Source organism: Nycticebus coucang, chromosome 14 (assembly GCF_027406575.1).
Source record: "Nycticebus coucang isolate mNycCou1 chromosome 14, mNycCou1.pri, whole genome shotgun sequence".
In the NCBI taxonomy this organism is placed as follows: domain Eukaryota; kingdom Metazoa; phylum Chordata; class Mammalia; order Primates; family Lorisidae; genus Nycticebus; species Nycticebus coucang.
The window spans coordinates 59,607,417-59,632,709 of record NC_069793.1 but is presented as its reverse complement, the minus strand read 5'-3'; the positions used below and the strand labels follow the sequence as shown (position 1 = coordinate 59,632,709).

General features: G+C 42.7%; 1 protein-coding gene and 1 pseudogene across 1 annotated transcript; one reads left to right on the top strand and one right to left on the bottom strand.

The window, feature by feature from the left end:
* Nucleotides 1-4,366: 4,366 nt before the first annotated feature.
* Nucleotides 4,367-6,234, bottom strand: CAVIN3 (caveolae associated protein 3). The gene is made up of 2 exons (XM_053562379.1): nt 5,525-6,234; nt 4,367-4,983 (listed from the first exon to the last, which is right to left on the bottom strand). Exons 1-2 carry the CDS (start codon nt 5,906-5,908, stop codon nt 4,585-4,587), a joined length of 783 nt encoding a protein of 260 aa, XP_053418354.1. The 5' UTR covers nt 5,909-6,234; the 3' UTR covers nt 4,367-4,584.
* A 2,914-nt stretch (nt 6,235-9,148) lies between these two features.
* On the top strand, nt 9,149-9,290 carry LOC128566235 (uncharacterized; annotated as a pseudogene).
* The last annotated feature ends 16,003 nt before the right edge of the window (nt 9,291-25,293 follow it).

The following is a 25,293-nucleotide window of genomic DNA, read 5'->3' as shown; positions in this document are numbered from 1 at the left end:
AGTCATGCTTTTGTCCACAGCACCTTGTCACCTACCTAGTTAAAATAAATATAGGACCCTGGTTTGGGGAGGCCAAAGCAGGAGGATAGTCTGAGCCCAGGAGTTCAAGACCAGCCTGAGCAACAGAAAAAGACTCCAAATCTACAAAAAAAAATGTTTTTTAATTAGCTGGGCATGTACAAATTTAAAAAAAAAAATAAAGTAGTGCACCTATATACCCCCAGCTTCTGGGGAGCCTGAGGCAAGAAGATTGCTTTAGCCCAGGAATTCAAGGCTGCAGTGAGCTATGATTGAATCAGGGTACTCTAGCCAGGGTGACAGAGCAAGACTCTGTCTCAAAAAAAAATTTTTTTTAAATAAAAATAAAACAGATACGAGGCCGGATGTAGTAGCTCATGCCTGTAATCCCAGAACTCTGGGAAGCTGAAGCTGGTGGATCACCTGAGTTCAGGAGTTTGAGACTAGCCTGAGCAAGAGGAAGACCCTGTCTCTAAAAATAGCCAGTTTTGCAGAGAGCACTTACAGTCCCAGCTTCTCAGAAGGCTGAGGCAAGAGGATCGCTTGAGCCCAAGACTTTGAGGTTGCCATGAGCAATGACACCAAAGCACTCTACAGAGGGCAACAAAGTTAAAATAAATAAATAAATAAATAAAATACAGATAAATTAAAACAATTCAGAAAAAGGATATCCAAGACTTGAAGGAACTTATCACAAGTAAATGCTGTACCAGCAATGTCTAGACTGAAAAGAGAGAGAATATGGGAGAAATCCTAGACAAGTAAATCCTATGTGCCTGGTTGGAGTTAGACTCTGAGGACATGCACACTATAGAAATACATGCCACGTATTAGAAATTATAGAAACAGACTTTGTTCCCAATATAAGGAAAAGTTTTCTATCAGTCAAAGTTATCCAAAAACAAGAGTTGCCTGAGACACAGTGAGTTCCTTGTCACTGGACTTTTTAAAGTCTTGGTCAGTTAAGGATAGAATGGTAGAGGACACTTTAGTGTTGGAAATGCTAGTGAACTAGCTGGCTTTTGAGTTCTCTTCAACACGGAGGTTGTATTATTCCTCACAACAAAGGAAAGTCAGAAGATCTTCAGTAATTAACTGGGGAAGAAATTTCCTATCAAGAATGTATATATTTTTTACCCATGTAAGAGGAATATCACAGTATAAAATGGGCATGTCATTTTAAATAAATACTGTCCATTATCTTTATCCAGTTTCCACTACTCTTATTTCCTTATGCTTTCAGATATTACTTTGGCTTCTCTTGTAGACTTGATTGCAGGATGAAAAATGATCCAACTAGCTAGCTAGACTATTCCAGCCACTTAGCAGTCATATTTTTAAGGGAAATTAATGAATCCAGCGCTTAAGTTAATAAGTGCGTTGTAAGTTTAGTTGTTGCAGATCTGCCTAACCATGGTGAAATGCACAATAAAATTGCACTGCTGGCCTGATGAGCTGAGAATCAAACTCTGAGAATCAAACCAGTGTCCCTTTCACTTGCTTAAAGCAGATGCCTGAATGTCACACATGCTGGATAACAAGATGGGAATGTCTTTACTCCCTTTAATTTATGCCAACATTAATAATAATAACTAACAGTGACAACGGAGAACATACTGTAACAAAATGAGCTATTAAGAAATTGAACTAATTTTGTTTTAACTTGATTTTATTATTTGCTACTGTAGACAAATCAGGAAGCAATAAAATGTAACATTCCCTTTCCTCCCCAAATTATCTGAGTCTTCTGAGTCTTCGTGTTTCTAGGGGTCACGAAATTTTATATGGGAAATGCAGTTAGGTTCTTAATTTTGTCTGTTGGTTGAAATAGGGAAATCAGGTAGATGCCTGCGGACTTGGAAAAACAAGAATTTATTTTTCCCTGGGGATGGAGAACTGAACCTGCTTACCACCCTCTCTGAGATGGCAGAACCTGGAAAGGGATGGCTGCGGGGAAGCTGGTGCATTCTCAGCACTAGGCTTGGGAACCTGTAAGAGAAGTCTTGAATTTTCCGAGATAAAATGGAGCTATTGCAGATCCATGTTCTCTGCATCCCCTCTATCCCTTGGAGCTGGACGGACAGACCTAAGGGTAATTAGATGAGACATCAACTAGGACACTGGCTCCCCAACAGTGACACCGTGTGGTTATAAGGCACAATAGCAGCAGAGATATGCAAAAGCCCCTGATAGAAACTGTACAGTCTAGGGAAGGGGAGGATAACTAAAAAACTGGTAACAGATTTCCCACCAACTGTGGCAGGTGGAGGCTTAATCTCTTCTTACTGTATCAATAAAAATAAAAAATGTAACACTACTTGAACCCTGGTCCCAATATTAATCCTTAAAGTTCTTATCTAAACTATGCCCCCTCAGTCATTATCTTTGATTTTAATCTATTTTCTTTGCTTCGGAGCCCTTTCTGGCTCATATATTCATTTGTTTTTTACTTGTCCCCTTCTACTAGAATTTAACTCTACAAAGGCAGGAATCTTATCTTTCATATGTGCCACTGTGCCCTCAGGTTTTAAAATAGTGCCTGGGTTTGGGCATGGGGGCTTCACACCTATACTTCTAATACTGTGGGAAGCCGATGTGAGAGGATTACTTGAGACGGGGAGTTCAAGACAAGTTTGGGCAACATGGCAAGACTCCATCTCTACAAAAAATTAAAAATTAGCTGAATATGGTGCATGCCTGTAGTCCTAGTTACTTAGGATGAGGCAGGATTGCTTGAGACCAGGAATTGGAGATTATAGGGAGCTATGATCACACCATTGTACCCTGACCAAGGCAACAGTGTTGAGTAAATATTTGTTGAATTAATGGGAAAATGCATTATGTGCCTGAAATTTGTGGAGCTGAAACTGTGCTCCAGGCATTGTGCTAAACATTTGATTCATCTTTGCAATAGCCCCATAGGGGCCATTATTGTCTTATTTTATAACGGAATTGAGAACCCAAACTACTTCCCACTGACCTCTACAGCTCCTCAGAATTCCTGTCTTCCATCTCACTATTGACCATTTCCCAAAACACTTCCTAAACATCTCCACTTATCTTCCTTCGGGTTGGGTCCTGCCCCTTCCCTGCTTGCTCTCAAAATAACCTACATATAACTCTTGCTCTGGAACACAATAGGTATTCAAAAATGTTTTTATATGACAGTGATGGAATGGAGAGCAGGTGGCCATACTCCTGATCCTTAGGCATCCCCCTCCCACTGCTCACTTTTCTTCTTCCGTGATATTCTTGCTTTACTGCTGCAGGAAACTATCCACAGGCCCTCATGAGGAACTGCTGTGTGCCTGGCACAGTATTTGAAATATTCCTGGAAAATAAATAAATAAAACAGTCCCTACTGCAAGGGAACCATGGTCTAGTGGTGTGGGGGAGGGGTGACAACAAACAATCCACAAACACTAATTGGGAAATTAGTGCAGTTAGCACTAGGTGTGCAAGTGGTGCTTTGGAAGCAAGGAAGAGAAGCACCTGGCCCTGAAACAAGGGTGGCTATGAAAATGGGCAAGGACCAAATCACAAAGGGCCTTGAATATATGTATAACTTCAAAGAGTTTGGTCTTCATTCTGAATATGATGGGGAGACATTGGAAGGTCTGAATCAGGACATCGATAAGATCAGATTGGCAGTTTAAATATGTGTATCTATCAGGAGAAAGACAGACCTGAAACAGGGCAGTGGCCATGGGTACTAAGAAAAGTGGACAGAGGACAGAGGTAAAATTAACGGGATAACTCTTTCCATACAGGGAGATGTAAACGAGTCCTTCTGGGTTCAAAGTTTCTGTGTGGATGATGGTGCCCAAGGGTAAAAGTTCTCAACCTTGCATATTGAATAGGAGCTCAATAAAATAAATGTTGAATAAAGTGGAAATTAAAGGCAGCAAATAGATCACTACTTTGGGGAATACTTTTCAATTGCAGCTCAAGACAGTGATGCAGGTGACTGTAGGAGGGGCCAGGAGTGAATGTCAACAAAAAAGTACCCAAAGTGAGAAGGGAATTCTGGAATATCTAACTTCTAAGAGGTGTTAGAAGAAAGAAGACTAACAGGAAAACTATTAGTTTACATTTTTTGAGCACCTACAGCCCGGGACTGTACTGAATGATTAAAAAACTGCATCTATCTCCAGGAGAGAAATGTTTATGGAACAAGTGGCCAGCAGGATACTTCTATGGACCACTAGAGTAGAGCTCAGGATGCCATACAAACCGGAGAAATCTAAATGACCTATCTGACATTCAAACCACATTCCAGATTTGAACATTTGCCTTATTCCTTCTACTTCCTTCCCCACCTGCACCCCTTCGCATGGAGTCTGGATAAGGTGAAATTACTTTTATTGATGGTGAGTAAAAGCAGGTGTGAGTGGATGCATCTCTTTTAGAGGACAAGGGGTACTGGGCTTAAGGAAGAAGGAAGGGAGAGCCAGCAAGGGGCTGTAGATGCAGGATTCACTCCTTATTAGGGAGTAAGTGCTACATTCTGAAAGGGATTTATTTTGGGACAGGCATAGGCCCAGAGAAAGCAGGCAGCACCAGCCATCAGGCTGCACTCTCAATTTGTTGCAGAGCCTCTTTGGCAGCCTCAGGTCTCCCGGGATCTTCCTCCGGATCCTGCGGAGGCTCTGGCTCCAGGGTGGACTCCAGCGCAGGCTGGGCTTCGGGCTGGCCTTCAGCGCTCCGTCCAGGCCCAAGACGAGGCGGCTTGACTGGTGTGGGCTGTGGCGCTGCAGGGCCTTTCCGGCCCGAAAGAGCCCTTCGCAGGCTCTGTACCTTCTGCAACCCAGTGCGCCGCAGCCGCCGAGCCCGGGACTCCACCGGCTCCTCGTCGGAGCTCTCGCCAACTTCAGCCTCTTGCTGCTCTGGGCCCAGCTCAGACTGTTCTGCTGACAAGGGCTCCGGTGCTTTCTGGAAGGCGCTGGCTGGAATTTCAGCCTCCTCCTGCATGTGACAGACACAGCACTGACCCTGGCGGCTGCATACCCCGGAGTAGCATGAGACTCACTCCTTAATTACGCTAGGGGAAGCCGCCTCGCAATTTACCTCCGCAGAGTGAGAAAGAAAAGGCGGGCGTGTAAAGGTAGAGGGGCCGGGGAGGAGAGAGGGAGGGAGAACTGCGTTAGTTTGTAAAGTAGGCGAGACGCGGTGAAGGAAGTGAGTCAAGGAGAATGGCCTCACTCACGGAATACACTTTCACCACCCTTATTTCAGGAACTAAGACCAAATTCTGCGAACGTGGCCAGAGGTGGAACAGGGCGGGCCTGGATTGGCCAGGTGGGGCTCAGCAGTGTGAGGGCGGGTTGAGACTAGGTTGTGGGAAGTGGGTGCGCTCTGGAAGTCCGTTTCCACCACAACGGAGAGCGGGTGGGATCAGGAATGTGGGTGTGGTAGACATATGGGAAGAGGGAGTCCCCACTTGGTGGCCCCGAAGCCTGGAAAAGCCCCAGATGGCGTTGGGGGAGGGACACCTGAGGTCACTGACCTTGAAGAGAAGAACGTGGAGCTTCCCGCGCGCCACCAGCAACCCGTGGTTGGCCTCCAGCTGCCGCACTTGGGCTGCGCGACGCACCGCGCGCTCCTGGGCGGCGTCGGCGTGAGAGCCCACGCGCTCCGCCTTGGCCAGCAGCTGCGCCAGAGTGTTGCTGGTGGTGTCGTGGCTGCGGCTCAGCGCGCCAAGGCTGCTCTGGATGCGACGCACGGAGCCGGCCAGGCCGCCTTGCCTCTGAGCCAGGCCTCCCTGCCGTTCCCGCAGCGTCTCCAGCATGGTGGCCAGCTTCTCCAGCAGGGTCACCACCGTCACGGCGTGCACTGGGCCCCCCGCCGGTGCCCCGGGCACAGGCCCTGGCTCCAAAGCGCTCTCCCCCATGGTCCCTGACCGCCGTGCGTGCTCAGCCTGCACCCGCTGGCTACACTGTGGGATGGGGCCGCCTTTCCCCGGCTCCTCCCCAGCTCCAGCCGTGACTCAGGCAGGCGGAGTTGGCCTGCTCGGCCGGCGGGAGGGCAGGGGGCGGGATGTGGACAGCAGGGTGCTTTGGAGGCACTCCCCCTTCTGCGGCCCAACCCAGGGGACCCACTGGGAAGCAAGGCAACCCCAACCGGCTCCCGGCAAACTCTCACTCTGAGTTTGAGTTCACCTCCTCCGCTCCTGGTGTGCCCTTTTCTGGAAAGTACATTCCCTACCCCAAAGGGCGAGTCCCGGAAATTTTTATTTCACACTTCCAGTGGACACAGAAACTATGTTAGAACGGTAAAAGAGATAACCAGAAGGGAGCTTCTGCTGCCACCCACCCTCGGTCTCCACACAGCCGAACGCTGTAATTTCGCCGCCCCCAGGCTGGGCGCGGCAGCAGGGAGGCGCTGGAATGTTCCGCTGCAGGGGCCCCGCTTTGTGACTGGACTGGCTGCACAACGTGGGCTGGCGGGCGGGGCATCCTCTGGTATTTTCCTAGTAGTCATTGCCAAGGCTTAGCTGCAAGCTGCAGGCTTCGTTTACCGCCTGTTTTTTTCTTTTCTTTTGTAAAACCTTGTTTTGTTTCTCTAATTCTCTTTTCTTCTCTTGTTTTGGGTTTTACGAGTAAACCGGCGCCTAGCTTTCTCACCCAAGCTTAGAGGACAGGCAGGACACCTCTTCCTTTGAAACCCTTAAAAGGGTTAGGGGAGGTACTGGTACATCTTGGTTTTGATGGAGGTTGGTTGCAGTTCCTGCCTGATTTTTTTTTGTTTCTCGTTTTTTGTTCTCTCTGGAAATCGGTAATATTATCTGCCAGAAGTTTGAAATTGCTGCTGTTGAGAGGGAGAGAGTGAACATAAAGGGTTCAGTTAATCACGTGGATCATGAATTTGAAATGCCATCAGTTTGGGAAACCCTATGCTTTGCCTTTCACAATACTCTACAAGCCATTTGTATTATAATCCCACTAATTCACATAATCTGTTGATCCTGATGCCGCTCTTCTCATCACCCCATCTGTGAGGGCCATTTGATAACAACTGTGGAAGGAACAGTGTCACTCAGGAAATAGTTACATGGACGTGAAAGGACGCAAGGTCAAAAGAACAGCAGGCAATGGGCAAATAACCAGAAATCTGGTGATGCTAAGACTTAAGAGAAAATGGGATTCACTTGGGAGCCAGGTGGAATCACCATCTCTTTCAATGAAACATTTGCTGGGAGACAGCCATCAGGAATGTGCCAGTTAAAATGCTTTCAGACTAAGGGGACAAAAACTGAATTCAGCCACCCCTCAGTAACAGGAAACCCAATTCAAACATAACTGGAAAACACCATTGGCAGAGTGATAATTAAGTGTTGAGTCAGTCACAGCTCCAAATCTGGTTCTTTACAGTTCTCTCAACTGCTCAACTATAAGTCCCATCCTCCAGTCCCATTCCCCATCTTCCACCCATACTTCCATCCTATACACACACACACACACACACACACACACACACGCTCACTCACTCACACATACAGGTGTCAGCTTCATTCTCAGGTTGAGAGTAAGGTAGCTACAGCAGTTCCAGGCCTCACATATCTACACAAGATCTAAAACAGTGGTTCTCAACCTTCCTAATGAGTGACCCTTTAATACAGTTCCTCATGTTGTGGTGACCCCCAACCATAAAATTGTTTTCTTTGCTACTTCATAACTGTAATTTTGCTACTGTTATGAATTGTAATGTAAATACCTGATATGCAGGATGTATTTAGGCGAACCCTGTGAAAAGGTCGTTCGACCCCTAAAGGGGTGGCAACCCATAGGTTGAGACCCGCTGACCTAAAAGAAAGAATGCCACCTTGAAATTTAGAACACTTATTTCCCAGAACCCCCCTGGAATTTTTCTACTTGCTTCCGCTGAGTAACATGGCCATTCCAGACTCAAATCCTGTGGCTATGAAAGTGTCATACATTGATGAGCTTAGGCCTGAGTTCCTTAACCAACCACTGACAAGAGAGCTTATAATTGTCTTTTGACAAATTAGGTCCACTTTTAGAACAGGATAGATTTGGCCTCCTCAGGGGCATTTAAGTGGTATGGTAGGAAAAGGATATCTGTACAAAAATCTGAATATCCTTAGAAATGGGTAGTCAATCATAAATACATACCTGCTTCAGGAAGCCTATGAAAGAATCACCAGCCTTGAAGAGGAGCACTAAAGGGAGTCCAGCACATGTAGAAGCAAGAACAACTAGGGTAGTTACATGTTTTTTCTTTTTACAAGACAGCCTACCATTGAATGAATAGATATTTTTAAAAGACCTGCTAAATCCCTCTATGGACTGTAGAACAACGAGGACCTTAAAATCCAGCAATAGAGCTAATGCTAGTTCTGCCAGTCTGCCCAAAACCAAAAGTTTAAAACCATAGGAACTGGCTTATATTAGAAAATGGAAGCCCATGAGGTGCTTCTGGGCCACCCAGAAGAAGCTAGGTCAACAAAGCCCAGATTGACAGAAATTATAGTAAAGTGACCTTGATCATCCAGGAGTATTCAAGACAAAATGATGTTGCAGTTTCAAATAAGAGTAAGAAAAGAAGAAAGAAAACAAGGATGCAGTGTCCTCTGTTAAAAGATAAATTTAGGCACGTTAAAATTTTAGAGAGTTCATTTGAGCTAAGAACAATTCATAAATTGGACAGTACTCAATAATAAAACAGGTTTAGAGAGCTCTGCTGCAGCAGCATGAGCAGTGAATTTCTATAAGCGAAACATGGAAGTAAGACAAAATACACAGTAGAACCTTGCTTGGGAAGTTGACCACCCGACTGACTGTAACAAACTAGTTCAGGTAAGGAGGTTGTCAACATAGGAACTAGAACTACTGTACTGAAATGTATACATTCAGTGGCGAATGTCTGGTCTGTGAAAATTAGATCAACTTAATTAAGGAGGTGGTCAATGTAGGGAGGTGGTCAACTACTGTATTTGATTCATTGGTATGGATAGTCCCTAGATAGAGGTTAACTGGTGGTTTCTGATTAGTAAAGTCTCTAGTTTCACTTTCCTGTTTACACTGAGCTTTGGTTTGCTTATGTAGGAACCCAAAGTGCTAGAGCTGTCTCAACCTTATGGCTTCCCAATTAAAAAAATGTAATGCCTCAAAAAAAGGGGGGGGTGGCTTCTGTCATGAGTGGCACACGTGGGGCAACTCAACTGCTCTTCATGCGGAATCAACATCAAGAGATTTCAGAAGCATAATTTTTTGGTATCTGGGCAGCTGGTGATCATTGGTCCTGGAGCCCGTGAAAGAAAAAAAAAAATTTAATGCCTCTAAGGCAGTGATTGTACTATAAATATGTCTATCCTCTAAACCAAGGCTGTGGTTGGTTTCCATTCCCTCACACCCCTTAATACAGACATGAAAAGTGAAAACCTATTGTTGTAAATTGTGTCCCCAAAAAGATATGTTCAAGTCATAATCCCCGGTATCTGTGAATATGACTTTATGCAGAAGTAGAGTTTTTGTAATCAAGTTAAGATGAGGTCAGAGTGGATTAGGGTGGACCCTTCATCCAATATGACTAGTGTCCTTACATTAATGAGTAGAGACACTTAGGAGGACACCATGCAATGAGTGAGACAGAGATTAGTTATTCTGCCTCAAACCAAGGAACACCTGGGAGCAACCAGAAACTGAAAGAGGCAAGGAAGCATTCTCCTCTGGAAGCTTTGAAAGGAACATGGCCCTGCCAATACCTTGATTTTAGACTTCCAGTAGAACATAGACATCTAAACTAATAGTTGCCCAGATAGAATGAGTCTTGCAAAAATTAGTGGAATGTTATGGTAGTTGATGCTTTAAGGAATTGAAACAAAGGCATTTCATACCCTGCTTGTCGAAGCCTCACTTGTTTGCTCTCCCACCGCTCATACCTTGCTAAGTCATGGACTGGTACTAGTCCACCATCCAGGGGTTGGGGACCACAGCTGTAGATGGTATTATTCAGCATCCTTGTTTTCTTTCTTCTTTTTTCAGTGTCAGGTGCCCCACTATATAAGGTTGCACCCCTAAAACAAAAGTGGCAGAGCCACTCAAAGGGATGAGTATGTGCCATTAGGTCCAAGGCCCATCCACAAGGGATCCAGCAGACAGGAATTACCCACACTATCAGTGCTTAAACCCTTGACAGGTAGTAAAACATGTGTAATGCCTCCCCTTGCAACAAAGAACAGTTAATTGATGTTTGGATTTTAGAGTCAGCACATGCTCAACCTTGGAATTTTTACACCCTTTATATCTTGAGTCATCTAAAAATGTACACAGTTTTAATAGGATTGAGAGGAGCCTCAGTGACTGATCCTGGCCAGTTACAACCACAATCTGGTCATTTCTATGGCTTGGATCCAATAAGTCAGAAAGATGAGGCTGGAAGTCTTGTGGTTTCTGCCTCTCCCACTAAGATTATTTGAGAGTAAGAAAAGAGCACCTTGAATTTTGGACCTAAGGTAATGCTTTAGCAGCTGCTTTTTTTTTTCTTTTTTTTTTTTTTTTTTGAGACAGAGTCTCACTTTGTCACCCCCAGTAGAGTGCCAGGACATCATAGCTCACAGCAACCTCAGACTCTTGGACTGAAAGAGACTGGGTCTCACTCTAGCTCAGGCTGGTCTCAAACTCATGAGCTTAAGTGATCCTCCCACCTCAGCCTCCTAGAGTACCGGGATTACAGGCATGAGCCACCATGCCCGGCCACCTTTAGCAGCTTCTGAAAAATAATTGCTGGCTTATTACTGTGTGCTAGTGGAGAGATTTACCAGGAGTTGCTAGATGGCTTTATGTATTGGAACCCTATGTCTCTCATAGCAGTGTGTTCTAACAGTTTTTGATTATTAAATAGAAAAAAATCAAAATATAAGAAGGGATGAGAGATGTCTATGTGAGTTCATTATGCAAAAAATATCTCTGACCCTGAGCCTCACTTTCAGCTGCCCAGACAAACTGGGCATCCTCTTGGGACTTAACCTTTGAATCAAAAGTAATGATGTTGGCCAGGGGCACTAACTCACACCTGTAACCCAGCACTTTGGGAGTCCAAGGCAGAAGAAAAAGTTGAGGCTAGGAGTTTGAGTTCAGACTGAGCAAAATTGTGAAATCCTGTTTCTATGAAATATAGAAAAATTAGCTGGGTGTGATGGCATGTCTGATGGCGATCTCCTCAGTCAGTGGATTGTGGGATGGTGTTAGCCTGGAAGTTTAAGGTTGCAAGGAGCAATGATGACACTACTGCTCTCTAGCCCAGACACTAGAGCAAGAACCTACCTGGAAAAAAAAAAAAAAAAAAAAAATATATATATATATATATATATATATGCAGCACAAACAGAACCATCTCTTTAATAGGGAATGAACCTCAGGAGACAGGCCTCACCTTCCACCTTTTGTCATAGACATCCTGTGTACGGAAGGGGTGAGGCAATTCCACACAATGAGGGAGCTTTGTGTCATTGGCAATTCAAAAGCTATAAGTTTGAGGCAACAGGAAGTAAATTTGTATTGACTCCAGAAATAAAAATTTCCAAATGGATGAGAGATCTGGAATAGTATATTATGACCAATAGGTTGGGGGGGATATCTTTTATGACAAAAATCAGGCATATGAGGTTGGACAATTAAGTTTATGAACTAATCCTAGAAAAAGGGCTACATACCTCATTGCTAAATATCACTATGGTCACCTTGGAAGTACTCCCCTGGGAAGCTATGCACCAATACCAGTGTCTAATCTCCCCTTCAAAGCAATTTTGGAACTCTTTTTCTAGAGTAGCCATAAGAACTATTGTGGCACAAGGTCTGACAATGAAATTCTCAAAATCATCCTAGGAAAAAAAAATGCTATGTATCTCATTGCCAAACATCACTGCAGTCACCAGATGGCCAAGGGGAGAACTTCAAAGGAGACTGAAGTGATATTTTAGTGGGTTGAATAGTGTCCCAGTCCATTTTCTATTGCTATGCTTGATATCACAGACTGAGTAATTTATAAATAAAGGGGTTTTATTTAGCTCACAGTTTTGGAGACTGGGTAATCCAAGAGCATGCACCAGTATCTGGTGAGGGCCTTCCTGATGCATCTTCTCCAGGTGAAGGACATTACATGGTAAAGGGCAAGAGCGTGTGTGTCAGAGGTCTCTCTTCCTCTTCTTATAAAGCCACCAGTCCTACCATGGGAACCCCCTGTGATTACCTTATCTAATCCTAAGTATATCCCAAAGACCCCACCTCCAATCAACATGTGATTAGATCTTCAACACATGAAATTTGGGGAACACATTCAAACCATAGCAAATAGTGCTCTCTCAAAAGGTATGTTCAAATATTAAGCCCTAGTCCTATGAATGTGACCTTATTTGAAAATAGGGTTTTTGCAGATATAATTAAGTTAGGAATCATGAAATGAGATTATTTAAATAAATTTAGAGTGAGCCCTAAATCTAAGAGTGATCCGCCTACAATGGAGGAGAAGCCACAGAAACATAGAAAAGACAGTGTTGTGAAGATAAAGGCAGAGATTCAAGGGTAGCCATAAGCCAAGAAATGCAAGGATCAATATCCACCACAAGCTAAAAGAGGTACAGAATGGCTTTTGCCTGAGAGCCTTCCAAGGCTGTGTGGCTCTGCCAACACTAAGGTTGCATTTCCACCCTCCTTCATGGAACACATTGCTGGGTTACATTTCTGTTGTTTTAAGCCACTAAATGTGTGGCAATTTGTTACAGCAGACCCAGGAAACTAATTCATATATAAACATCTACCAAAAGGATTAGGAGCAGAAAAAACAATTTAACAACAAATCAATCAATCAATATGCTGTGGAGGTATGCTTTGGATCAAGGCACCCTGGGTGCACCAGAGCACCATGTACCTGAGATGAAACCAAGGTTGGCAGAAGCCCTGAATTGGAGGATATAATTAATGCTAGAGCCACTTGTCAGGATGTGGAAGTTGGGATCAACCAACAAAAATACTCCGGGACATTTTAAGAGGTAAAAAGCCTGGAAGCAGTTATATAAAAGACTCTATTGAACTTCTTTTTATTTTTTTATTTTGTATTTTTTTAGAGATAGAGTCTCACTTTTTCGCCCTTGGTAGAGTGCTGTGGCATCACAGCTCACAGCAATCCCCAGCTCCTGGGCTTAGGTGGTTCTCTTGCCTCAGCCTCCCGTGTAGCTGGGACTATAGGCACCCACCACAACGCCTGGCTATTTTTTTGTTGCAGTTTGGCCAGGGCTGGGTTTGAACCTGCCACCCTCGGTATATGGGGCCGGCGCCCTACTCACTGAGCCACAGGCAACCACCCTCTATTGAACCTCTTACAGTAATGTGAGGAATTAAACGGACTCTGACAATGGGGAAGCTTTTCCTGGGTTTGAGCTTGCCTTCTTAGATCACTGAGAAGTTGCTATTAGCTGTCAAAGGATTGCAGCCCTCCATTTTGAGCTAACATGGCATTCTCAACCACAGCCTCTGATCTGAGAATATATTTTATCTTATCCACGTGGTAAGATCATTTTGGGAAATGATATGCCCTACTTTGCATAGGCAACCTTCTAGACTGAGAGGTAGAATGAACTACTGAAGAGTGGCCTGCCCAAAAAGCCATGGACAGAAGAAATTCTACATAAGTGGTGACCTATAGAAGACTGTATATAGCTATAGTCTTACAACTACTTGTATCTTAGCACAAACATCCCCTGTGTATCTGTAGCTGGGCCTAAGGAAAGAGAAGTCATTATGAACCACCCAGTATCTACCTAACTGGTAAATAATTTGACAAAAGATTTAAACCTGCATTAGTTGGAGTGTGTATAGTTGTGAGATTTTGTTTGAAAAATAACTATCATTCGTTAGGTTTCTAAAGGAGAGAGTTGCTAATCAATTCAACTAAGGAACTGGGAGAAGTGTGCCTACCAGGGCAAAGAACAGCACATACTCTCTCACTCCATCTCACTTTAGGGCAGTTGACACACTTTAGCAGTATGGCACAATGTAAAGTACCCAACTGAATATTTCTTAACTTAATAAGATTTAGTGAATTTTAGAAGCAGAACAGAAACCAAAACTGCAGAACCAAACCAAATGTCCAGTAATCCATTCACTAAGCCAGCCAGTTGAAAGGCTTTGAAAGGAGTTAAAATGTTTTACTAGACCTAAAAGCTTATCCATTTAATCCAAAAGCAAGAATAATCCCTGAGACTGGTAGAGTGTTCCTTGAGAATAGTACCTCAGCTTCTGGACAGGAAGACCTCATTCAGTTAAGTATGATGGCATCACAGTTAACCACTGAGTCCTCCAGAGATAATACACTGTGCAAAATCAATGTACAACCTACTGTTCAGTCTGCCCATTCGTAGGCTGTGCCTTTATCACAACTCCTTGTTATTGTGGGACACTAGATGAAGGAAATATTAATTGGCACTCTTAGGACTTAGGATACTCCTTCTGTCACCAAGTTGCATCTCAGTCACATAATGAATGGTCTAGAGAGCAATGAGCAAGGTACTCCTGCCCCAAAAGAATACAGAGAACTGTTTCAGGTCCTGGATCAAGAGAAGGAGACCAGAGGGGAGGAAGAAGAACTGGTTTTGGAATCGTGTTTCCAGACAAGTAGATTCTGTCAAAGGTCGATTTGTTTGGGTAGCTTGTAGAGGGAGGGTTGTTGTTAAAGGGAGCCATCCTATTGACAGGGGCTAAAATTGATTTAGAGAAGGAAGGAAGGGAGGGAAGGGAAGAGAAGGAAGAAAGAGAGAGAGAAGAGAAGAAAAAGGGAAGGAAAGGGGGGAAATGTACTCATATGTACTTTTACACTAAAATTTGTAAAAAATATTGAGAAAGCATTATACTTACACGGCTCCATCAATAATGGGGAAATTTACGGAGAGAGAAAAATTTGATGTTCCAAATGGTACTTTACTTTTGAAGGTTGTGAAATTGAAATGTGAATCCTCAAAGGAAAAATGGAAACTGCTTTTAGCATTTGTTAGGTCTTGGAGTTTCCATAAGAGATCAGATTAGAGTGCCACCTGGTGAAGCCTGGAAGACCTACCAACTAAAGCAAACTTGGATCACTGCAGGGTTAGAAGGATAAATTGGGATCCCAAAAAAAAGATGTGTCGTGTTCTCTGGCTAAGGCCACTGTGGAAGGCCAGTGGAGTCTTGGTAGGTTGGGTATGTGACTCTTGAAGAGTGATTGTGTTTCTACTGCCTGGGGCCATAAACACAAAAAATGTGAGAAAGAGCAAATAAGGTTCCAGTTCAGCACTATCCAATATAAATGTAATTTAAAAATTTCCAGCCAGATTAAAGAAATAAAAAAGAGACAAGTGAGGGCGGCGCCTGTGGCTCAGTCGGTAGGGCGCCGGCCCCATATACCGAGGGTGGCTGGTTCAAGCCCCGCCCCGGCTGAACTGCAACCAAAAAAAAATAGCTGGGCGTTGTGGCGGGCACCTGTAGTCCCAGCTACTCAGGAGGCTGAGGCAAGAGAATTGCTTAAGCCCAGGAGTTGGAGGTTGCTGTGAGCTGTGTGATGCCATGGCACTCCACCGAGGGCCATAAAGTGAGACTCTGTCTCTACAAAAAAAAAAAAAAGACAAGTGAAATTAATTTTAATAAAATATTTTATTTAACTCCATGTATTCAACATATTGCCATTTCAACATGTAATCATATTTTTAAAGTATTAATTAGATATTTTACATTCTTTTTGGTCTTTGAAATCTGTTATATATTTATACTCACAGAACATCTTAATTTGGATACTAAATTTTCATTGGAAATAATTGGTCTATATTTAGACTTTATAAAATTTACAGTTGAGAAAGTAGATTCATATACCCGAGTTGTTACAAATATACTTAAAAGTTTTTAATAACTGAATTAAGTATCAGTTTTTAATTTAAATTAAAATTAAAATACATGGGAACAGAAAAGAAAATCAATAGTCAATCTCTGCAGAGGACTGGGTCTAAGGTTCCCTTATATGATTGATGTTTTATTTTTCTCAATTTAAAAAACTGACTCCTCTGTAGATAGTAGAGTGACAGATAAGCAGCCCAAACCTACATAGGAAATAAAAGGGAAATCAATGTCCCAAGGCTCTAAGTTTCTTTAGAAAAAAGAATCCGTGCTTCATCAACTGAGCACACTGATGACTCAGGCAACTGGGCACCAAGAAGGTGCTTTCTACTCTAGAGTTACAGACCCATAACACAGAGCCTAGGACCAGTCCTTAGTTCTTTTCTTTCTTTTTTCTTTTTTCTTTTTTTTTTTTTTTTTTAACTATTTTTGTGAGAAAGAGTCTCACTTTGTTGTCCTGGATAGAGTGCCATGGCCTCAGCCTTGCTCATGGCAACCTCAAACTCCTGGGGTAAAGTGATCCTTCTGCCTCAGCCTCCCAAGTAACTGGTATTACAGGCACCCACAACAATACCTGGCTGTTTTTCTATTTTTGGTAGAGATGGAATCTTGCTCTTGCTCAGGGTGGTTTTGGTTTTCTGTGGTTTTGGGGTTTTTTTGTGGGGGGGTTGCAGTTTTTGGCTTGGGCTTGGTTTGAATCCACCACCTCTGGTACATGAGGCCGGCGCCCTACTCCTTGAGCCACAAGCACCACCCATTCAGGGTGGTCTTAAACTCCTAAGCTAAAGTGATCCTCCCACTTCAGCCAGAGTGCTAGGATTATAAGTGTGAACCACTGAGTCCAGCCCAGTTGTTAGTTCTTGAAGGTTGGAGGGGAAACAAAAGGTGAACTCCAATCCTTTCCCCACCCAGCTGAGCTTTCTGGGCCTCTGGATCCTCCTACCCTCCTTTGGGCCTCCTATTTGCTAACTCTATCCTTTTACATGCACATACATACAGTCTTCTCTATTCATAGATTTAGTATGTGCAAATTTATATACTTGCTAAAATTTATTTGTAACCCCAAAATCAATACACAGGGGCTTTTGTGGTCATTTGCAGACATATACAAAAATACCAAAAATTTGAGTCGCCCAACAAGGCATGTTCCCAAATTGAGGTGCAATGAGGCAACACTTTGCCTTCTTGTTTCAGAACTGGTACTGTAAATAAATGTAAATAAGACCTTTCCATGGTCTATTTAGTGCCATCTTTTTGACATATTTGTGCTTTTTGTTGGTGATTTCACTGTTGACAGTGACCCCCAAGCATGGTACTGAAGTACTCTCTGATGTTCCTAAGCACAAAGCTATGCTGCGCCTCATGGAGAAAATTACATGGGTTGCATCAGTTTTGTTCAGGTGTGAATTAAAGTGCTGTTAGCCAAGAGATCAATGCTAAAGAATAAACATTATGTATTAAATAAGGTGGGACACAAATATAAGAGGGTCCTTACATAACAAAAGCAATCAATATAACCTGCTTCTGTGTACCCTCAATGAATCCTTAACAATAAAATATATATATATATATATATATATATAATGTAAAACTCAGTTCTCAGTCACACAACCCACATTTCAGGTACTTAACACCACATGTGGCAAGTGACTACCATGTTGGACTTCATCTCTCTCATTAATACAACCCAGCAGGGAGTGTACTGCACCAAACCTGTGAGTTTCCGATAACAATACCACAGGCTTCCATTTCTGAGACAAAGAAACAAATAAATCGTCCATTTAGCCTAAAAGCCATGTCTTGCAAAAAATGATCAATAACCAATGAAATTACACAGCAATTAATGGAGAAGTTATTTTTTCCATCAGTATTTGGGATCATTTAAAATTGGTAGAAAATTATATAGGACAGCAGTTTCTAAAATGGCCCCACTTGAGAACCTAGGTCAGCACTCTCTGATATATATACCCTCCAATGTGGATTACCTTGATTATGAAAGTATTATTGTATTGATTTTATCCTTTTTGAAGAAGTATAACAAAAATTATGTCTGGCACAATCACCAGATCCCTTTCTGTCTACATAGTGAAAATGTTCAGAATGTTCACTGTAATTCTACCTCACCCTAGACAAGGGACGTGAGGATAATGAGAAAATTTACTATGTTTAGTCCGGAGCATGCAATTTTGCATGAAAAAAAGTAAATTAACCTTGCACTTATCTACAACTGGTTGCCATAAATATTTTTGTTCTTAGTTTTGATAGTAACTGTCCAGCCCAGAAGATCCTAAACTGTAAAAGGACCAAGTATAAATTTATTAATTGAAAAACATAAAGTAAGGCTGGGTGTGATGTATTTCTAACACTCTGGGAGACTGAGGCAGAAGGACTGCTTGAATTCAGGAGTTCAAGACCAGCCTAAGCAAGAGTGAGACCCCTTCTCTTCTAAAAATAGGAAAATTAGCCCAGTATTGTGCTGGGCACCTATCGTCCCAGCTATTCAGGAGGCTGAGGCAGGAAGATTGCTTGAGCCCAGGAGTTTGAGGTTGCTGTGAGCTAGGCTGATACCACTGCACTCTCTCCGGGGCAACAGAAGTGAAACTTTGTCTCAAAAAAGAAAATGTACTTTGCTAAGAATAAGAATGACACGTGCAATGATCGTCAGTGTAAACGTGTTAATAAAAGTTAAGCTTCAGGACAGGGCCTGTGGCTCAGTGGATAGGACACTGGCCCCATATACTGAGGGTGATGGGTTCAAACCCAGCCCCAGACAAATTGCAACAACAAAAAAAGTATAGCTGGGCATTGTGGTGAGCGCCTTTAGTCCCTGCTACTCGGGAGGCTGAGGCAAGAGAATCGCCTATGCCTAGGAGTTGGAGTTTGCTGTGAGCTGTGTGAGGCCACGGCACTCTACCGAGGGCAATAAAGTGAGACTCTGTCTAAATAAACAAAAAAAAAAGTTAAGCTTCTGCTTATGATGTCACAGCCTTGAGAGAGCTAGCCCAGTGAGAATCAATGATTGCTGTGCAGGAACACAGTAAGTGTGCTGAACCGGGTCACAGGGCAGGACTATAGGGCTTCCAATAGATTGCTTGTTTAATGTCCCTTGGCTTTCTCTGAAACCATCAGCCAAGGACACAAGCAACAACCAGTCCAAGAGAAGTCACCATCACATGTATTGCCAAACGTACCCATCCTGAACAAGATTCTTCACTCCATGGGGACATGCTGGCAACAAAGGTCGAGAAGTGAGAAGAATTAGTGTATTGCTTTGGTTTGTATTTCATCTTCTGTAAATACCCAACCCTCTGCTCTAGCCTCCTCAAAGGTCTTAATTGTTTTATTTACACAAATGCATTAGGGGAGGCACGATTACCTTTTTCTACAGCTGACCTGCCTTATCGTAGGCTAGATCTAAGACTTAAGCCTCTGTAACATTCCTCCCAAGAAAGCAAATATGATAGAGAGCCTGCACTTACTATATAGCACACAAACCTTGCTGGGCCAGAATGTGGTCTGACCTCTCAGGAAGGAGCCTGTGCTGCTTAGTCCTTGACTGAATTTGTGTTCTCCAAGTCAAAGACTCCTTCTCTCATTCTTTTTTTTTTTTTTTTTTTTTTTTTTGCAGTTTTTGGCCAGGGCTAGGTTTGAACCTGCCACCTCCAGCATATGGGGCCGGCGCCCTACCCCTTTGAGCCACAGGTGCTGCCCACCTTCTCTCATTCTTTTAATCAGTCTGGAGCCACAGAATGAGGAAGAAAAAGAAACAAGGTTTTCAATGCCAAATATTTTAAGAGAGAGGGAATGAAGTACATTAAGATAAATTAAAATCCAGAAAACAGACTGGGTTTTATGTATATATACAGGGTGTCCATAAAGTTCGTGTACTAGTCACTTTTTTTCAATGAACACAAGTCTGCTTAAGCTAGCTAAGCCTTGTTATTGAGTGAATAGGCTCACTACCTGTTATGTATAGGAAACAATATTAGGTGGCACTAGATTTTGAGGAAAAAAAGGCTTTTATTGAAAAACCGGTCAGCAAGTAGAAGGCACAGTCTCAAATCTGTCTCCCTAGTTTGGTGTCTGGGGTAAATTTATGGGCTGTGAGGGAAAGGGAAAGGATTTAGTAATGTTGGCTGCCAGATTCTGATGGGAGGCCTTTAAATTTGACCATATAGGGAAAGGCAAGTTAAGGTGCATTTTTTGCCCCAGATTTACTAGGCCAGTGGTTCTCAACCTTCCTAATGCCACGACCCTTTGATACAGTTTCTCATGTTGTGGTGACCTCCAACCATAAAATTGGTTGGGTCGCAGCATTAGGAAGGTTGAGAACCACTGTTCTAGGCTAACAGCCCCTGCTTCTAAGAGAGTTCCAGTGTTCAGGTTCTGGTCATGTCCGGGTCTTCTTGGTTCCAAGGGAAGAATTTGTTGATTGTGGCTATTGCTAGAGGTCAAAGCTTTTTCTATGGCACATTCCTGGGCTACATGATTTGTACTTTGGGGTTCTTTGATCCCAAAAGGTAATCTGCCATTTTGTTATCAACAGAGTAGGCCCAATTTGGGCTGGTCCCATGGTTATAGCCTCATCAAACTACTCTTTCCAGGATGAGAGCATCTTTACCAGTCTGGACCATGACGAGATGCTGGGGACAGTAACCACATCTTTTGAGGCTCTATTGCTTGCAAACGTACTTGCCAGAACCCATTTCTCATCTAGACAGAAATCAGTTGGTTGCATGGAACAGAAACTATCTTAAGTAATTTCAAGTGAAGGTGAGTTTATTGTAAAAGAACTGGCGGTCACCCCAACTCCCAAAGAAGTCTGTTGAAACAATTTATTGAGTCTGGATCCCTTCCTGAATTACAAGAAGGAGGGACCATTAAAGGATAATATAGCTTATTTATTATTTCAATAGCTTCTGAGGCAGAACAGGAAAGAAACCAGACCTCTTTTCTGCACAATAATAGGGCCCACTAACTCTGGGGAAAAGGCAAGACACCCTTCTAATTGAGGAAATATATCCTTTTTCAATTATGAGTTTAGATTGCACTCTCTAAAAATTAATGTCTGTTCCTGAGAGGAGGAGTGCATGAGCTAATAGAACAATTCTATTAATCACATAAACAGACATGATTCCTGTTCACACACATAGAAATATTGAAAAGGAAATACAATCAGGATGATCTAAATCCACAACTAATTGCAAACCTAGAGGCTCTTCTTCCTTTTCCACACCCACGCCATCCCTTAACACACAATTCTGCAAGACTTGGGTGGCAATAGGTATCATTTTTAGCTGATTAACATTCTAAGAACTCTACTTCAAATTGGCACACTCAAATTTGGGAGTAAATTAGCATAAAAATGGTCAATTTGAAGAGAGAGAGAGTGCCAAGAAGTGAGATCCCCTCTTGTGGGTAGGTGTGGGATTTTTCCAAGGAAATTCATAGAGTTTCTAATTGAACAGATTTAAAAAGCAGACCCATGGAGAAGGAAAAGTTGTACACCTAAAAGACAGTGAGCTTGTGAAGGATCTGGATCTGTGAAAACCATCCCTTGCAGAAGTAAAGAGAAAGTCAAAGTTAGAAGAGTTTTTTTGTTTGTTTATTTGTTTTTTGAGACAGTCTCACTATGTCATCCCAGTAGAGTGCTGTAGCGTCACAGCTCACAGCAACCTCAAACTCTTGGGCTTAAGCAATTCTCTTGTCTCAGTCTCCCAAGTAGCTGGGACTACAGGCACCCACCACAATGCCCTATTTTCTTATCGCAGTTGTCATTGTTTAGCTGGCCCCGGCGACGTTCAAACCCTCCACTTTCACTGTATGTGGCTGGTGCTGTAACCACTGTGCTATGCATGCTGAGCCAAAGTTAGAAGTGTTTTATTCATCCCTCTTTGACAGTAAATCTCCCTTCTGAAACATCCTAACTCTTCAATGAAGAAATCTTCATGTAACCACTTAGGCTGTCAGCAATTTTAAAAAGACTAGGAAGAGAGAACTGTAAGGGAAAGAAAGATTTCCCCCGACATCATCTCTTCCTTTTTATTTTATTTATTTATTTTTATTTATTTTTGAGACAGAGCCTCAAGCTATCACCCTAGGTTATCATTGCTCACAGCAACTTCAAACTCTTGGGCTTAAGCGATTCTCTTGCCTCAGCCTCCCAAGTAGCTGGGACTACAGGTACCCGCCACAAAGCCCAGCTATTTTTTGGTTGCAGTTGTCATTGTTGTTTGGCAGGCCCGGGCTGGGTTCAAACCCGCCAGCTCTGGTATATGTGGCTGGTGCCCTAGCCACTTGAGTTACAGGTGCTGAGCCCATCTCCTCCTTTGATTTACTGAAGAGAAACATCAAGGCAGCTGGCTCTGTAGAGGTGACAGATTCTTGAAGGGCAATAAGACTGAAGCTTTTGCATCTTCCTATAAATTAGAGGGTGCCGGCCTCTAAAAAGAGAGATGGGGGATGATGGGCATTCACAATGATCAGATATCATCTGTTTAAAATTAGTTCTTTTTTTCTGCCCAATATGATATGCAGGAATAAAATTAATTCTAATCCTAGTTTCAATTCCAAAGTTCCATCTACTCTAATATACTCACACCACACACCCATTCAGGGTTCCAACATGCCCTCTTGCTGTGTCAATTCTTCCACATGAATCTGGTGTCAAGCATTGCCCCTTCATCAGTTTTCACAAAGAAATGCATTCTGAAGGTTTGGAGGATTGGTGATGGGAAGTGTCACATGTTGGAACTCAAAAAATGATACCCCAAAGTGAAGCCTTCAAAAGCAGCCTCACAAGCAAAGTTTCTCTCTGATCTTCCCTGCTGCCTCTCACCCCTGATTCTCTCCCAAAGCAAGTCATAGAAATTAGAATCCTGGCCAGGCGCAGTGGCTCACACCTTTGGCCTCTGTGAGGCCAAAGCATATGGATTGCTTGAGCTCAAGAGTTCCAGCCTGAGCAAGAGCAAGACTCCGTCTCTACTAAAAACAGAAAAACTAGCTGGGCATTGTGGCAGGAGCCCACAATCGTTTGAGCCCAGACTTTGAGGTTCCTGTGAGCTAAGATGATGCCACAGCACTTTACTCGGGGTGATAGAGTGAGACTCTATCAAAAAAAAAAAAAAAGGAAGGAAGGAAGGAAAGAAATTTTTAAAAATTAAAATTCTTCCCCAAGGTGGTTTATAGAAACCAGAACCTCTCTCCCCGAAAGCTACCCACAAAACCTAAAAATATCACTCTCACCTTTTTCCACCTTTTGTGCAAGAGTTGGCCATAAAGAATTCCCTGGCCTACATTGTTTGATAGTAGAACATAAGACCCCCATTTCAGAAGAGGTCCTGCCCCACACATAGCTGAGAGGAAGAAATGCTGCTCAGAGAGGCCAAGAGAAATCTGAACAGGCAGCCTTGCTGAGTTTTCCCATTCAGTCTACTCCCGCTAGGTCATACCTTTTTTATCCGGCCACATTTTTTTTAAGGCAAGTGTGAAACAAAGTTTATTGAGGAAGAGAAAGATAGGTTTACAGAGTAAGATATAGGTTTACAAAGCAAGATGCATTTATCATAGACAGTGAGCAGAACCCATTGCCACCGGAAGTAGGCAAAGAGGCCCCAGTCACATTTCTTCTTGTCTGTTCATTCCTCATCAAATGTAAGCATGAAGAGGGATAGTTTCTACACACCCACACAAGAGAAAAACACAATTAAATTCAAGTGGGAGGGAAGGGGGAAAGAAAAGAGGTATAGGGGAGAAGGGCGGGGGACTGGTGTGTTCTCACCTAATAGGCACTATGTAAGGTTGTATGGCACACTCCTGGATGAAGGGCTCAACTACAACGGGGACTTTACCTACCAAATGAAGACAATGTAACCCAATCGTTTGTGCACTCATATCAATCTGAAATAAAAAGTAAACATAAAATAAAATTTTAAAAAGTGAAGGATCTTATTTTCCTTGTATCTTTGTGTCTGACTGCAAAAGGCTTCCATGTCATGTAAAACTATGATTAAATAAATCTGTGATGCTTTTCTCTTATTAACTTTTCTTTTCTTATGGAAGTGTTGACTGTGACCCTTATGATAGGGAGGAAATTGATTACAACCTTTCTGCCCCTATAAATGCCACAGACTCTACCCACCACACTCTTGCTCTCCAGAGTAATCAACAAATGCTTTTTCTTTCCCCTGCCAATATCCTGCCCATACTCAGATCCCTTGGCTTCCTAATTTCTGCTGCAAATGAGTTTGTCATGAAAGTTCTTAAAAAAAAAAAAAAATCCAGTGTTGTCTCTTGAGCAGATCTGATGAGTATAATTTCCTCAAATTTAGGGTCAAATGACCATTCATGGAGTGTAAAGGCAAGGGAAATTTGGGGAACTAAAATAAGGCTAGAGAGCCCACTGTGTCTCTCTGATTTTCATGAACCTTCTAATCTCCGTCCTCTCCTTCTCTCTCTGTGCCTGCTCCATTCTGCTCCTGGTGCCTACCAGCCAGTGATTGCGGTCACTGTGTCACAGGTGAATTTCTTGAGAAATGATGAAAGGGAGCCTCACACTGGTAGCCTTGGGTCAATCTAATCAGAGGTTGCCCAGCTGTTGAGGGAGTGAGACGAACATAGTTAGTATAGCCAACTGTCACAAGCTCTGTGGGCCAGGTAGGCATGGAAGTTTGTCTGATCAAAATAGCCAGTCTATCTATCTTTAGTGGTGGATAGATGATTTGGGTAAATAATAGTAAATTATTTATAAGCCTCAGTAAATAATACCCTGTTATTATAAGCCTCAGTAAATAATACCCTGTTATTCCCTGCCCAAGTTGAGCCAAATGAGAAATAAAACAAAAGAATTAGGCCAATGAGAGACCAAAATGATAAAAATATCACTGACAAAGTTGATACTGGTAAATGTGGCTATATCATTTCATAAATGGGCTTCTTGATCCTGAATTCTAGAAGTAGGGAGACTAATGCCCCACCACCACCACCACCACCACCACCAATGGTATAAGATAATTATGGCTTCCTCTTTGATTTATACAGATGAGTCAAGATTGACCATGACATAAAATGGTATAATGGACAGTGAAAACTAAGAATGGGGGAGGGCAGGAGGTGAGTGAAGAATAAAAAATCACCTGTTGCATACAATATACACTATTCTGGAGAAAAGTATGCCAAATTCCCTGACTTCATTATTATACATTGCATCTATGTAACAAAAAACACTTGTACCCACTAAATCTATTGACATAATAATAAATAAACAAATAAACAAACTAATTAATTTAAAACAGATTGACCATGCATTGATAATTGTAAAGGTGGGTAATGGGTACATAGCTCTTTATACTATTATCTCTCCCAATTAAATATTCTGCATTTAACACCTTTTGTAGGG